Source organism: Corythoichthys intestinalis, chromosome 5 (genome assembly GCF_030265065.1).
Source record: "Corythoichthys intestinalis isolate RoL2023-P3 chromosome 5, ASM3026506v1, whole genome shotgun sequence".
Classification (NCBI taxonomy): domain Eukaryota; kingdom Metazoa; phylum Chordata; class Actinopteri; order Syngnathiformes; family Syngnathidae; genus Corythoichthys; species Corythoichthys intestinalis.
The window spans coordinates 58,434,476-58,447,759 of record NC_080399.1 but is presented as its reverse complement, the minus strand read 5'-3'; the positions used below and the strand labels follow the sequence as shown (position 1 = coordinate 58,447,759).

Genomic DNA, 13,284 nt, shown 5'->3' with positions numbered 1-13,284 from the left:
CGAATCACAGATAAGGGGGGCGGGCCGAGTAGCCGGCCATTGGGTACTGCGATTGGATTGGGATTGCTTCGGTTACAGAAATGGCAATTGAGCGGCTCCTCCGTTGCTAATTCAAATTGGAATGGACATCCGTGTTTATTTGTGCTCCAAAGTTTTTTTAACCAGTGAAATTTATACTGGGGCACGTGCCCTAGTGAAATATGTCTGGCGACGCCCATGGTGACAATCCTAGTGTAAAGTTGTTGTTTTTTAAATATCCACTGAAAAATATAATCAAGCTAAAAAATACAAGGTGATGAAGTGAGACGAGCGATGGGCTGTTTCATGCTTCTTGAGAATTACCATTAAATTAGCGGCTGGACCACAGTAAGTACTTCCAGATGTTTGAGCACTATCTATGATGGATAATTTACAACCCTCCACCCTGAATCACTTACTCTTTGCTCCCATTGCAATGTCCAGGTTAATGCTTAATCCAAACAATGACTAAGGATAGAAGGGCCAAGCCCAATTTATGAGTGGGTGGTCACTTGGATGCAGATAAGTTTTTGCAGATCAGAGGGATACAAGTACAGGGACCCATCAGACTTAGCTCAGCCGGGTAAGCAAAACAGAAAAAGATCCCCGGGTAGAGTGGCCACCATGCCGAAGACTGCGATATCCAAGGCCATCGGCGCCGCTTTTGGCATCCTGACTGTGTCTGTACTTGGCAGCATTGTCACGATGGTCATTTTTTACAAGATTGAGATTTCGCAAGTGAACGTGACATATCCTCCTACTGATCCGTCCACCACTGTGGGACCACCACCTGTCATGCGGTTGCCGACAAATCTTATGCCATGGAAGTACAAAATCTTCCTTCAGCCTTACCTCTACTCAAAAATCATCGAGGAAGTCAATGTTACATCTCCCAACCAGACTATGCTTTTTACTGGTAACTCAACAGTATATTTTCATTGCGTTGAGCCGACAAAGAGCATCTACCTCCATAGCCAAGAGCTGAGGGTTTTTGACCCATTGGTGAAGAATGAAACCATAAAAAAGGACATCAGGATTATTCATATGGAGTATCATGGAGATGAAAGTGATTTCCTGGAGATCCAGTTGAAGGATACACTGAAGAAAGGAATGAACTACAGCTTATTTCTGGCATTTGAGGGAGAGATATCACAAAATCTACAAGCCTTGTATGTAAGCACGTATCATGAAGGTATTCCACATTCTGAAAATACCAAGAGGTAAGTGTGAAAAAAGATTTATCATTGTTTTAATATAATCTGATTCATTTTGGAAAGTGTGGTACTAAACAGATAATATTAAACATAGCCTGTAGCCTAGGAAAATCAGTCATAAATGACTGATCTCATCTTAATGACGTAACCAGAATATATTTTAACGGCAAATTGACTTGTCAACTTTAATTTTTAGGGAAAAAAAACATTGATAATGAGAGTTCAAATGTGCAAGCACGTGACGTGATTCAATTGATTAATTTTAGGAACTTCCTTGTACCAAAGAATCTACATGGCGGAAAACACAGACAAGGCTGAAAAAGCAGTTTCTGGTCTTGTAACCCTCTTTAAAATAAACTGCTGTATTTTAAGTCAAAAGAGCTGTTGTGTTGGATACAACAATATGTCTATATGCTGCCATAGCAGATTCATGGCGCATTAAGTCCCCGAACAATTTTTAATTTGTTCGTTTTACCCTGGAAACCCCCATTTACAGACGTTGCGCAACCGCTTTTGTTTCAACCTAGCCATAAAAAGAAGGTAAGTAATCATATTTATTATTCAAGATTTAGTTTAGAATCATTAATTGATGTCTAATATTTAGTTTAAAAAAAACTTTAAAAAATTCACTCGTATATTTTAAACTTATAAACAAGTTACGTCACAATGAAAAAATTAGCGGCTGTAAAAAAGTAACGGATGTCTACCTCATAACTATCGCTTAATTGTATTTTTTTGTTGCTGTCGCATTTCCTCCAATATTTTAGATGATAAATAATCGATCCAAACAAAGAAAAATTGGGGGGGGGGGGTCGTTTAAAAGGGTAAATATATGAAAATCTCGACCACTCGTTGATGTCTGCGATTTCTGCATTGCGACCCATGTTATACTACTATGTTTCACCCATAAAATCCCCCCAAAATCCGGCTATGGCCATTCACAGCTGTGTCGTGACACTCGGTGATACATGCTACATGGAGTTTTTTGGATTGAAAAGAGGTAAGTACGTGATAATATCTCGTTAAAATCATGGCGTCTTTGAATATGCTCTCGCGTGCTCTCACTTCCAGTTAGGAATTTGCTGTTTAAAAAAAAAAAAAAATTTTTTTAATGCCACATATACAGTATTACCTTTTTCCATGTTCTGGTGGCAACAGAAATAACAAAATACAACATTTTAATTGAGAAGGTCATATTGTATTTACAGAGGTGGGTAGTAACGTGTTACATTTACTTGAGTAAAATTTTGAGAAAAATGTAATTCTAAGAGTAGTTTTACAAAGCCACACTTTTTACTTTTACTTGAGTAGATTTTTGAAGAAGAAAGAGTACGCTTACTCCGTTACTTTGGGCTACACTATTCATTACATTTTTTGTCTTAATTCTACATGTTAGATTTCAGGTATGTTTTAGTTTCATAATATATGTGATATAAGAAAGATGTTTTCTCCACTAAAGGGTACTCATGCTCTTTGGACGAACCATGTTTAATTTATGTAGATTTTTTTTTTTATCATGCTGGAATTCAATGTTATTTTGTTGTTTTATTTCTTTGTCTTGATGTAGTTATATGTTATAGTACAATATAATGAAAACAGCTCATAAAGATAACAAAATACCATTGTTTAAAAAAAAAAAAAAAATCTTAAACAGTTACTCACAATGGTTGAAATCATTAAATTTTTCTACACATTTGATTTTTACTTAATTTTTGCCAGATATGCCCACAGTAGCTTAACCGGTTTCACCAATTAGACGTCACAACAATAATGACGTGACTCCATTACACCAATCAGACGCAATCATACAGTAACTTGACCAGATACAAGTTTGCCATCGGAAGTCCTATGATCACACCGGCCTGTTCACTCATGTGGCATCTTTAACGCAGTGTAAAAAACTGTTTAACATAAAGTGCTGCTGTCAAAATTACTGGAAAGCACAGATTTCAACCTCTCTCCCAGTTTTTATCTGCCACTGATAGATATGATCGCTTTAATTTCATGGTAGAAAATACTTTTTCTCCACTGGAGGGCGCTTATTTTCTTTGGACAGGTGATGTTTTAGTTCTGTGGATTTTTCCAGTTATAATTCGATGACTTTTGTTTATATTTTTGGCATAATATGGTCCTGTAATTTTATATACAGTGGTACCTCTATATACGAAGTTAATTCGTTCTGGGACCTTGTTTGTAAGTCGAAATGGTTGTATGTCGAGCAGGATTTTCCCATAAGAATACATTATATTTCCATTGATTCGTTCCACAGCCCGAAAACCTACGCTAAATTCTCAATAAATATTGATGTTACTATTGAAAATATCAATTACAAAGAACAAAACAAATACATTATGAATAAAAATCTGAATAATAATATAATAATAGCAAAAATAATAATAATAATTAGAGATGTCCCGATGCTGATCCGATCAATCGGGTCCGATCACAACATTTTCAAAGTATCGGAATCGGCAAAAAAAATATCAGACATGCCTTTTTTTAAATATGCATATATATATATATATATATATATTAGGGCTGTCAAACGATTAAATTTTTTAATCGAGTTAATTACAGCTTAAAAATTAATTAATCGTAATTAATCGCAATTCAAACCATGTCTAAAATATGCCATATTTTTTTGTAAATTATTGTTGGAATGGAAAGATAAGACACAAGACGGATATATACATACAACATACTGTACATAAGTGCTGTATTTGTTTATTATAACAATAAATCCTCAAATGGCATTATTAACATTCTTTCTATTTCAGTGATCCACGGATAGTAAGACTTGTAGTTCATAAAAGATAAATGTTATAGTTACAAGTTATAGTAATTTTATATTAAAACCCCTCTACATATTTTCGTTTTAATAAAATTTGTACAATTTTCAATAAAAAAGTAGAGTTAATATAATAATAATAAGAATAAAAATAACAATAATACGAACTGAGTGACCAAACTCTGAGTAATGCCAGTTCACTTTGCATTGTTGTTTAGCTGTGTGAGAATAGGGCCTCATTACTACAGACTGAAGTGCACATTATTTTTTTTTAGAGATAGCAATATTATTTTTGTTGTGCTTTCACTAAATGATACTTTTGTTCGTTGTGAAGGAGTTGCAGAAGCTTATGCCAATAAACGGCGCAGCCCAAAGAACGCCTGTGTCCACTCGCCTTTATAAAAGATATACCTCTGTGCATATCTTACCCAAAATACAACAAGAGACACATAATTGCCACTAAAAGAAAGCAAACTTACCGAAATATGTGTGGAGCACAAAGCAACAGCATAAAATTCTCACAACTACTAATTCTCCCACTATTAGAAGCAATAACATTAATATGGAACGGTGCTGCGCTGCCCCCAAGCGGCCGGTGGCATTCTCTTCACTCTTAATGTCCATAAACGGCGTCATTGAAATCTGTTTGAGGCAATGCGAGAGCGGCTCATTCAGTGCATGCGTTAATTGCGTCAAATATTTTAACGTGATTAATTAAAAATATTAATTAACGACCGTTAACGCGATAATTTTGACAGCCCTAATATATATAGTTTAATTAATTTGTTTTCTAATTATATTTAAGGTTACAGACATAATATGTTACACTCATCCACAGTCTTTAGTTTAGGCTTAAGGTAGGGTTATCAAATTTATCACGTTAAAATTAACACAATTAACGCATGCGCTGCACGACCCTCTCACACATTGTCGCGTTCAGTCTGTAATGGCACCGTTTTACCTATATATAGAGCTATAAGGAAGTGTAAAATGAGTAGAGTGATTTTTGGCAGCCATTGGAGCCTTTTTTAAATTGGCTATAACCTTGCAATCCCTCTCCCTACGTTTAGAAATATAGCGGGAAGCAATGTGGGGAAGAAAGATAGTAATTGTTCTTTTACTTAACATCCTATGTTATTTCCCAACGCAGAGAAGATATATCAATTGGTACCACTACACACAGTCATGGTTGCACTTCCCATCATGCATGGGCAGAAGTTAAATGGCTACAGTAGCATTTATTGAAAGCTCAACAAATACACTAAATAGCAATTATGGCAACATTATACAAAGTCACATTTATACTTTAAGAATTACAAGTCTTTCTTTACGTGGATCCCTCTCACAGAAAGAATGTTAATAATGTAAATGCCATCTTGAGGATTTATTGTCATAATAAACAAATACAGTACTTTATGTACTGTATGTTGAATGTATATATTCGTCCGAGTTTTATTCATTTTTTTCTTAATGCATTGCCGAAATGTATATGATCGTGAAAAATTATCGGGAATGATTGGAATTGAATCGGGAGCAAAAAAAAAAAGCAATCGGATTGGGAAATATTGGGATCGGCAGATACTAGAACTAAAACGATCGGGATCGAATCGGGAGCAAAAAAACATGATCGGGACAACCCTAATAATAATAATAATACTTGTAATAATGTAACAAACAGGGTTCTAATGTGGAGAATGTGTTTGCCTGGTGTACCTGAACGCATCGCGTGGCTGAGTGAGCCTGTTTAGTTTCACTTTCACTTTATTTACTTGCTGTGGGGGACACTAGGCACAAGTTGATGAAATACATGATTTGAAACCTGAAGAAGCTGGTGATTTCTTTGGCGATGTTACCAAAATAATAATTGCCACCTTAACTTATAAAGACTGGAGAACGGAGGAGGACCGTCATAGACCGTCTAGGGCTGTATTGTTGAGCGAGCCATATCACGGATGCGCACCCCACACTCATATTTTTCTATCATATCTATCTTCATGTCAATGGTAACGGTAAGCATAACCTTTTTCCTTTTTTTCACCACCTGCACTAGCATTGTTAGAACCAATGTTGATTCCTCTCATAAGAAAATCTGGCGTCCGTCTGGCGGGAAAACAAAGAAACTATGGTGCTGATATAGATCATCGTATTTAAAGCATGTCGTCGGATGTAGAAACAAATGGCGAGTCAAATATTACGTCGGATGTCGAAAAGATCGTGTGTCGAAGCGATCGTATGTCGAGGTACCACTGTAGCTTTTATACTTACAATACAAAATACCATTGTTTACAAAAAAAAATTAGACACCTTAGCAATGTTTTTGGAAGCCCTTTTAATTGTCGTCCTACTCTTTTGGACCATAAAACTTGTTAGTCTTCGTCACATTTTAGTCATCTATGATCTGTGTTTGTCTTCGTCTAGTTTTTGTTGACAAAAACTCAAAACTAATTTTGTCTAGTTTCAGTCGACGTTGACTGAAATAAAGGTTACCAAATATTTTGGATGAACATTGACACATTGACGAGCACATATTGCAGCGTCTATCTACAAGGACAACACCAACTTTGTGGTAATACACACTCAGCAGGAAAAACGTACATTATTTCCTATTACCGGTAATTATACCCACCTGGACGCATCCCCCTGTCAGTAAAAAATTAAAAATAAAACTTGTTCAAGAGTTTAAGAGGAGTTACATTTAGTATGTGATGATCACTGAGCACAGACCCTTAAATGCTAATCCAACATCGCGTATTCTCTCTGGCCAAGAAATTTTACCGTGTGTGCAAGCCTGAAAACCACTGGTGAGTCGGGGGTGGGGGGCGCAGCACTTCACATGAGTGACACAAACAGCCACAATGCAGGCTAACTACACATAAAATGTGGCACATTGTGAACACGCGACGGAAACGTTTTTGTATCAAACATTTTTGTCTTGTAAGACGAAAACTGGCATTCATCTTATGTTTCAGTCTTCTAAAACACGTTTTTATCTTGTTATCGTCTCGTCATTGTCATGAAAAATTTATTGACGAAATATTTTAATTGTCGTCACCGTTGACAAAAACAAGACTGCACTGTAGGAAGTTACTCAGTATTTGAGGATTGTTTTCACAGAATACTTTGTTATTTGTAAATGTTAAGTACAAGTCTCTCTATGAATGACAACTTTTGTGTGTGTAAAGAATACATTAATTATTAACATTAGTTAGCTGCAAAATGATTTCCTTTGATTCCAACAATATACCTTATTGGGATATTCTTCTGTTAGAACCACAAGAAAAAATGCTATTTGCTGTGGTGAACTGTCAGTTTGCCTCTCGTGTTTTAAAGCTCCTGTTCTCCATCTTTGATCTGGCCAATGTCAGGACAGGAACGTGTAAATTTCCCGAAGGTATAAGTTAGTGAAATTATTCAACTTTATTTGTTCATAGATTTATTGCCAGTACACATCTGGAACCAACAGACGCCAGAAGAGTGTTTCCTTGTTTCGATGAGCCGGAAATGAAAGCAGTGTTTGATGTGACTATCATTCATAGAAAAGAAACGAGGGTACTTGCAAATGAATATCAGGCAGGTAAGTAAATGAAATTTAGCGATAATGTCATGAAAAGAATGTGATAAACATGTTTAACAAACAAAGAAAAATGTACACTATAATACGATCTGCCCCTCCTTCTTCTTTCAGAGAATTATAGATTAGATCCTGACTGGCAAGTCACTCGCTTTTACCAGACACGACGAATGTCCACATACTTGTTTGCATTCACAGTTTCAGAGCTGGAATACTTGGAGTTGAACTATGACCACCGTGTAGAAATTAAAGTAAGTTTGCTCAAACGTCACATCATGTTGACTTGTTTTGTAGTAGTACCTTATGCTTGTCTTTACACTTGCATTTCTCTCAGAACTTGCACAAGTAAAGTTGCTGGTACCGTTGAAGAAGAAAAAAAACAATAGAGGCTGAAATAATTCAAAATTATTAACAAGGCAATCAAGTAATTAAAAAAAAAAAAAGATTGAAAATCAGGCTTTTTTACATTTCTTGTGCAAAAGAATTTCCATAAAAATGATAGCTCTAAATTAATATTTTGCTCTGCAAACTTCTGATGCCATCCCTGCAATCAAACATTTCATATGATTCTCACTCAGACTGCCAACAGGTGTTAAATACACAGCTAAATATATCCCGTAAGATTGAAGAACAATGAAGTTGCCTATTCTTGGTTTTAGTTGAGTGCATGAAAATAGGTGAGAGCACTGAATCTCCCCAAAAATAAAAAAAAAACAAAAGCAGTGAGTATTTTGTGGCTAACTCTTCCCAATAGCAGAGGTGCTGGCGTAGTGATATCATGCTGTTCGGTGGATGTAAACAAGTCACAGCCGAGGAAACTTTGATAAATGGCTTGAAATAACTTGAAAAATGGCTCTCACGCCTCCAATTGCTAAGCTAAATGATACCTCAATGTACGTTTCTGTGAAACTGTAGTTCACAAGCACAGCAAAAAAAATTCAACTGTCACCGAAACTAGTGAAGCTCTTCACAGCACTCTCCTTCACATTAAAATAAGATACTGTACGTGGGTGTTTTTTTTTGTGTGTGCAACAAGTGGAGTCAGTCGGGAGCCAGTTGAGTAGGCCCATTTTTGGAGTTTTGTGCAAAATGATAATTGATTTTTTTTTTTTTTTCATTTCTCGTTTGTGTTTTTTCATTGCAAGCAAAATAAATGAAGATATTACTACCAAAGCATTTGCAATTGTAATCATTTTCTGGGAGAAATTGAGCATTATCTGACAGAATTGCAGGGTTGCCAATACTTTTGGCCAGCAGTGTATATAACTGAACTCATTATATAATGCAAACAAGGTTGCTTAAAAGTTGGTCGGGAAAATTTGAGCATCCTGAAAAGTTGGTAGTGTTATATCCCTACCATCCCTATGCAAACCTACACCCTTAATTTCATTGTTCCTTTAAGCTCAATATTACTGTTTGTTATATAGATATGGAATTATCTGTTTACATACACAAGCTTTCAGGAGTATTAATCAATTAGCATATTCCTTTTACAAATGCAAAGTGTAGTAACTTTGTGTTGGCCTTCTCTTCTTGAAATAAACTTTTTCATCGTTGGCATTTCTCTCTGTAAAGGAAGCTTTCCAACAGTTTTGTCCATATCTGAACGTTTAAAATGAAACAGGACCTTATATGTGTTGCCCGCTCTGATTTTCTCACGCAGATATTTGCTCGGCCAGACGCTACTGATGCTGGACACACGCAGTATGCATTAGATGTTACTGTAAAGATTCTCAAATTCTACGAGGACTACCTTGGAATCGAGTACCCTCTGAGGAAGCTTGGTAAAAATTTATATTTATTGATTATTGATGGATACAATTTAATGTGTGTTTAATGTTTTTATGATAATAATGACCTGTCATGATAGGTAATCTTAAAATGCAACTAAGCTGTTTGTTTATTGAGCTTTAAAGTTTAACTAATCGAAATGTCTGACAAAATTGATTTAAAGGGATAACAAATTAACTGATAAAGTCAAGGCTGCTGAGATGGGTCAAAATCTGTTTTATTATTATTTCAGGAATGGAAAATTAATCAAAATGTTGTCTTATTACTGGTAGGGGCACATGCAACAAATTATTTTTCAAAAATTGTTGTTTTCACATTATAACATTGTGTACACGTGTAACTTTGACCGATGTTGCTCTGCTGTAAATTTTTTATCTGTCTCAAGCTCCTTTGACGTCACCTACATTAGTCAAGGTATCATAAAATCCTTTTTGATAGACGGAGCAGTAAAAGATAATATGTAAATGCGATTTTTTTTTTAAAGTAGCAGCTAATGCCAGTTATTTTAACTCTGAATCTCAGTAGTATTACAAATACCATATATACTGTAAGAGTAGTATTTCTATTGTACTTTGTTAAATTAAAATATATATTTTTAAATCTCTTCAAATGCCCCCCCCCCCCCCCCCCCCCAAAAAAAAAAAAAAAAAAAGAGGAAAAAAAAATCCTAAAATATAGTTCTACGAGTAAAGGCCGGAACTACAACCACTAGCAAAAAAAATCTTGAAAAAATAATGCATTAGTTCAAAAGTGCAACTCCTTGGCATCCAGAAACACTAAAAGAAATTAATAAAAAACATTGTGGTGGTCAGTAAATGTGACTTTTATAGAGCAAGTGCAGGGAAATAAATATAGAATCACTCCATTGTGAAGAAAAAAATATGGAATCACTCAATTTTGAGTAGAAAATACAGACACACCCAGTCAGTTTCCTTTCTTTAATTCGGCCCCTGCCTCAGATTAGATCTGCTCGCTAGTCAGTAGTTGAAAACAGTGCAGTTATCACACCTTGAAGGGATGCTGGACCAAGTGGATTCACAAGAATCATGGGTCCAACAGGAGAGATGTCTCTTGAGACCAAGGAGAGGATTATTAATCTTCTTGAAGAAGGTAATACTACACGTATGGTTGCCAAAGATGTGGGCTGTTCACAGTCAGCTGTATCAAAAATCTGGACCAAGTACAAACAGCATGGCAAGGTTGTTAAAGTTAAGCGTATTGGGAGACCGAGGAAGACATCCAAACGTCATGACAAACAACTAAAGGCCATATGTCTTGAAAACAGAAGATGTACAACAACACAAATGAAGAAGAAATGGGAGGAAGCTGGAGTCAAGGTATGTGACAGAACTGTGCAAAATCACCTAATAAAAATGGGATTTTCATACAAGAAAACTAAAAGGAAACCATCATTGACACTTAAACAGAAAACAACAAGACTGCAATGGGCTAAGGAGAGGCAGTCATGAACTGTGAATGACTCGATGAAGGTTATTTTTAGTGATGAGTCAAGAATCTGCGTTGGACAAGGTGATGATGCTGGAACTTTGGTTTGGTGCCTTTCCAGTGAGATTTACAAAGATGACTGCCTGAAAAAAACATCAAAATTCCCTCAGCCCTTAATGATATGGGGCTGCATGTCAGGCAAAGGCACTGGGGAAATGGCTGTGGTTAAATCTTCAATAAATGCACAAATTTACATTAAAATTTTAGACAGCTTTCTTATCCCCATCAATTAAAAATATGTTCTGGGATAATGAAATCATTTTCCAAGATGACAATGCACCATGCCACAGAGCTAACACTGTTAAAGCATTTCTTGGAGAAAGACTTATCCAGTCAATGTCATGGCCTGCAAATATCCCAGATCAAAAAGCTGTGGTGGAAATTGAAAAAAATGGTCCACAGCAAGGCTCCGACCTGCAAGGATGATCTGGCAACTGCAATCAAAGACAGTTGGCACCAAATTGATGAAGAATACGGTTTGTCACTCATCAAGTCCATGCCTCAGAGACTGCAAGCTGTCATATAAGACAGAGGTGGTGTAACTAAATATTAGAGATGTGTTTTGTTATTTCTTTGTTTGTTTCTCATGATTCCATAAATTATTCCTCAAAATGGAATGATTCTATATTTATTTCCCTGCACTTGCTCTATAAAAGAAAGATTTACTGACCACCACAATGTTTTTTATTTATTTATTTTACTGTTTCTGAATGCTTTCAAGCTTTTTATCATAGTTTGTTCTACATGATGAAATGTCTGAGTGAGTGCTCATCCGAGTCTGGTGATTCCCTACTTTTTGCTAGGAGTTGTACTTGTGCCAGGTTGTTGGGACCAAGGTTTGTTAAATCAACCAGTGGTGGATGAAGTACTCACTTTTTTTTTTTTTTTTTTTTTTAAACTTAAGTACAAGTACAGATACAGGCGCAAAAAAATTACTTCAGTAAAACTACAAGTGTCTAAGAAAAAATGTACACAAGTAAAAGTACAAAAGTACTGTGCCGTTTGCCCTTTCTCTACCTTCTTGTAATGTTAACTGGCGTTCATCTACGCTTCCCAACTTGAAAGCAACGCTCAAAACTAACAAAGTAACGCTGGCGTTACGTCAAACAAGTCCAAGTGCAACAAAGGAAAGCGGACCGCACGTATAGTATAATGAAATACCAGATGTTGTGAGGTGATCAGGAAATGTCCAGGACCCAATTGCAGAGGTGGTTAAGTGTTTATTCAAAAAAGCAAATTTTCAACAAAAAATCACCCACAAGGGGAAAAAAGCACTACAAAAGACTATTCATGAAACGTGGTCTTCTCAGGAGAGAGGCTTCTAGCGTTTGTGCTGGAATCTTCTGGCAACTGGTTTGTGTTTGGCCTGCGCTTAAAAAGGCTCAATCAATAAGCCACAGGTGTTGCCACTTAGCCTCGCCCCTGAGGAGACCGGTCCCTCTCGCACCCGTACAGCCTGCAAACAGGGAGAAAGGCGTGAGCATTGAACAAAAGGCAGGATCATAACACCAGATATGCATAGCAATTAGAGATCAACCATTTAAATTTAATAAAGAATGACAAATAATATACTGTACTTACCATCAATGGTGAGAACTGGCGGACAAGACACTGTTACGCGACTTAAGAAAAAAAAAAATGAGACAAAACGGTTGACGAGACTCCGGCCTCGTAAAGTCAAAATCACCTAAGTTGGGTACCTGCACTTATAAATATATATGATTTAACACACAACACGCTATGTCCCCGACTTCAAATATCTATATTGTTTTCCCCCAGCTTGAATGAATGAGAAGATTGTTTTCTGAATACTTATGATAATATTCATTGTGCTTCATCACTACAACAGATGAAATTGCACTGCCAGATTTACCTTCGAGAGCAATGGAAAACTGGGGACTGATCACATATAAGGAGGGAGGATTACTGTACGAAGAGGGAGTGTCATCCCTCTTGCACAAGGAAACAATCTCTCTTCTCATTGCACATGAACTGGCACACCAGGTTAGTAATAAAAAAGAAAAGAAAAAAATTGAGTTGCAACCTTTTCATTAAGATGTTTCAGGTTTCCTTCCTAATGCTGACACTCAAAAATGTGCTCCACACTTAACCTGAATAATCAATGTGACTCAGATTGACAGAATTATGGCTTAGGTTGGGTTCTTGTTTTAAATCTTGTCTCAGGTCTTTCTATTAATTGGTTTATTCCTTTCTGACGCATGCCAATGTTATCATGCACAGGGAATGTCATGTCACAACGTGGGGTGATTTCTGCATTTAGCTGAACCCTGTGCATAGACTTCAATATGTATTGACGGGGCGCTGAAATACCTGAATTTCTTATAGATATGGACGTAAAACAGTCTCGATCCTTGGTTAAAAGAAAAAAAAAAAAA

The 13,284-nt window shown here is 36.3% G+C and overlaps 1 protein-coding gene across 1 annotated transcript in view; it reads left to right on the top strand.

Moving 5' to 3' along the window:
• The first annotated feature begins 586 nt into the window (after positions 1-586).
• anpeplb (alanyl (membrane) aminopeptidase-like b) overlaps positions 587-13,284 on the top strand; it is a 55,351-nt gene continuing 42,653 nt past the window's right edge. The window contains exons 1-5 of the mRNA XM_057836447.1: positions 587-1,238; positions 7,452-7,594; positions 7,706-7,842; positions 9,255-9,375; positions 12,738-12,892. Of these exons, the coding sequence (XP_057692430.1) occupies positions 643-1,238; positions 7,452-7,594; positions 7,706-7,842; positions 9,255-9,375; positions 12,738-12,892 (1,152 nt within the window). The 5' untranslated portion in view covers positions 587-642. The remainder of the gene's footprint in view (positions 1,239-7,451; positions 7,595-7,705; positions 7,843-9,254; positions 9,376-12,737; positions 12,893-13,284) is intronic.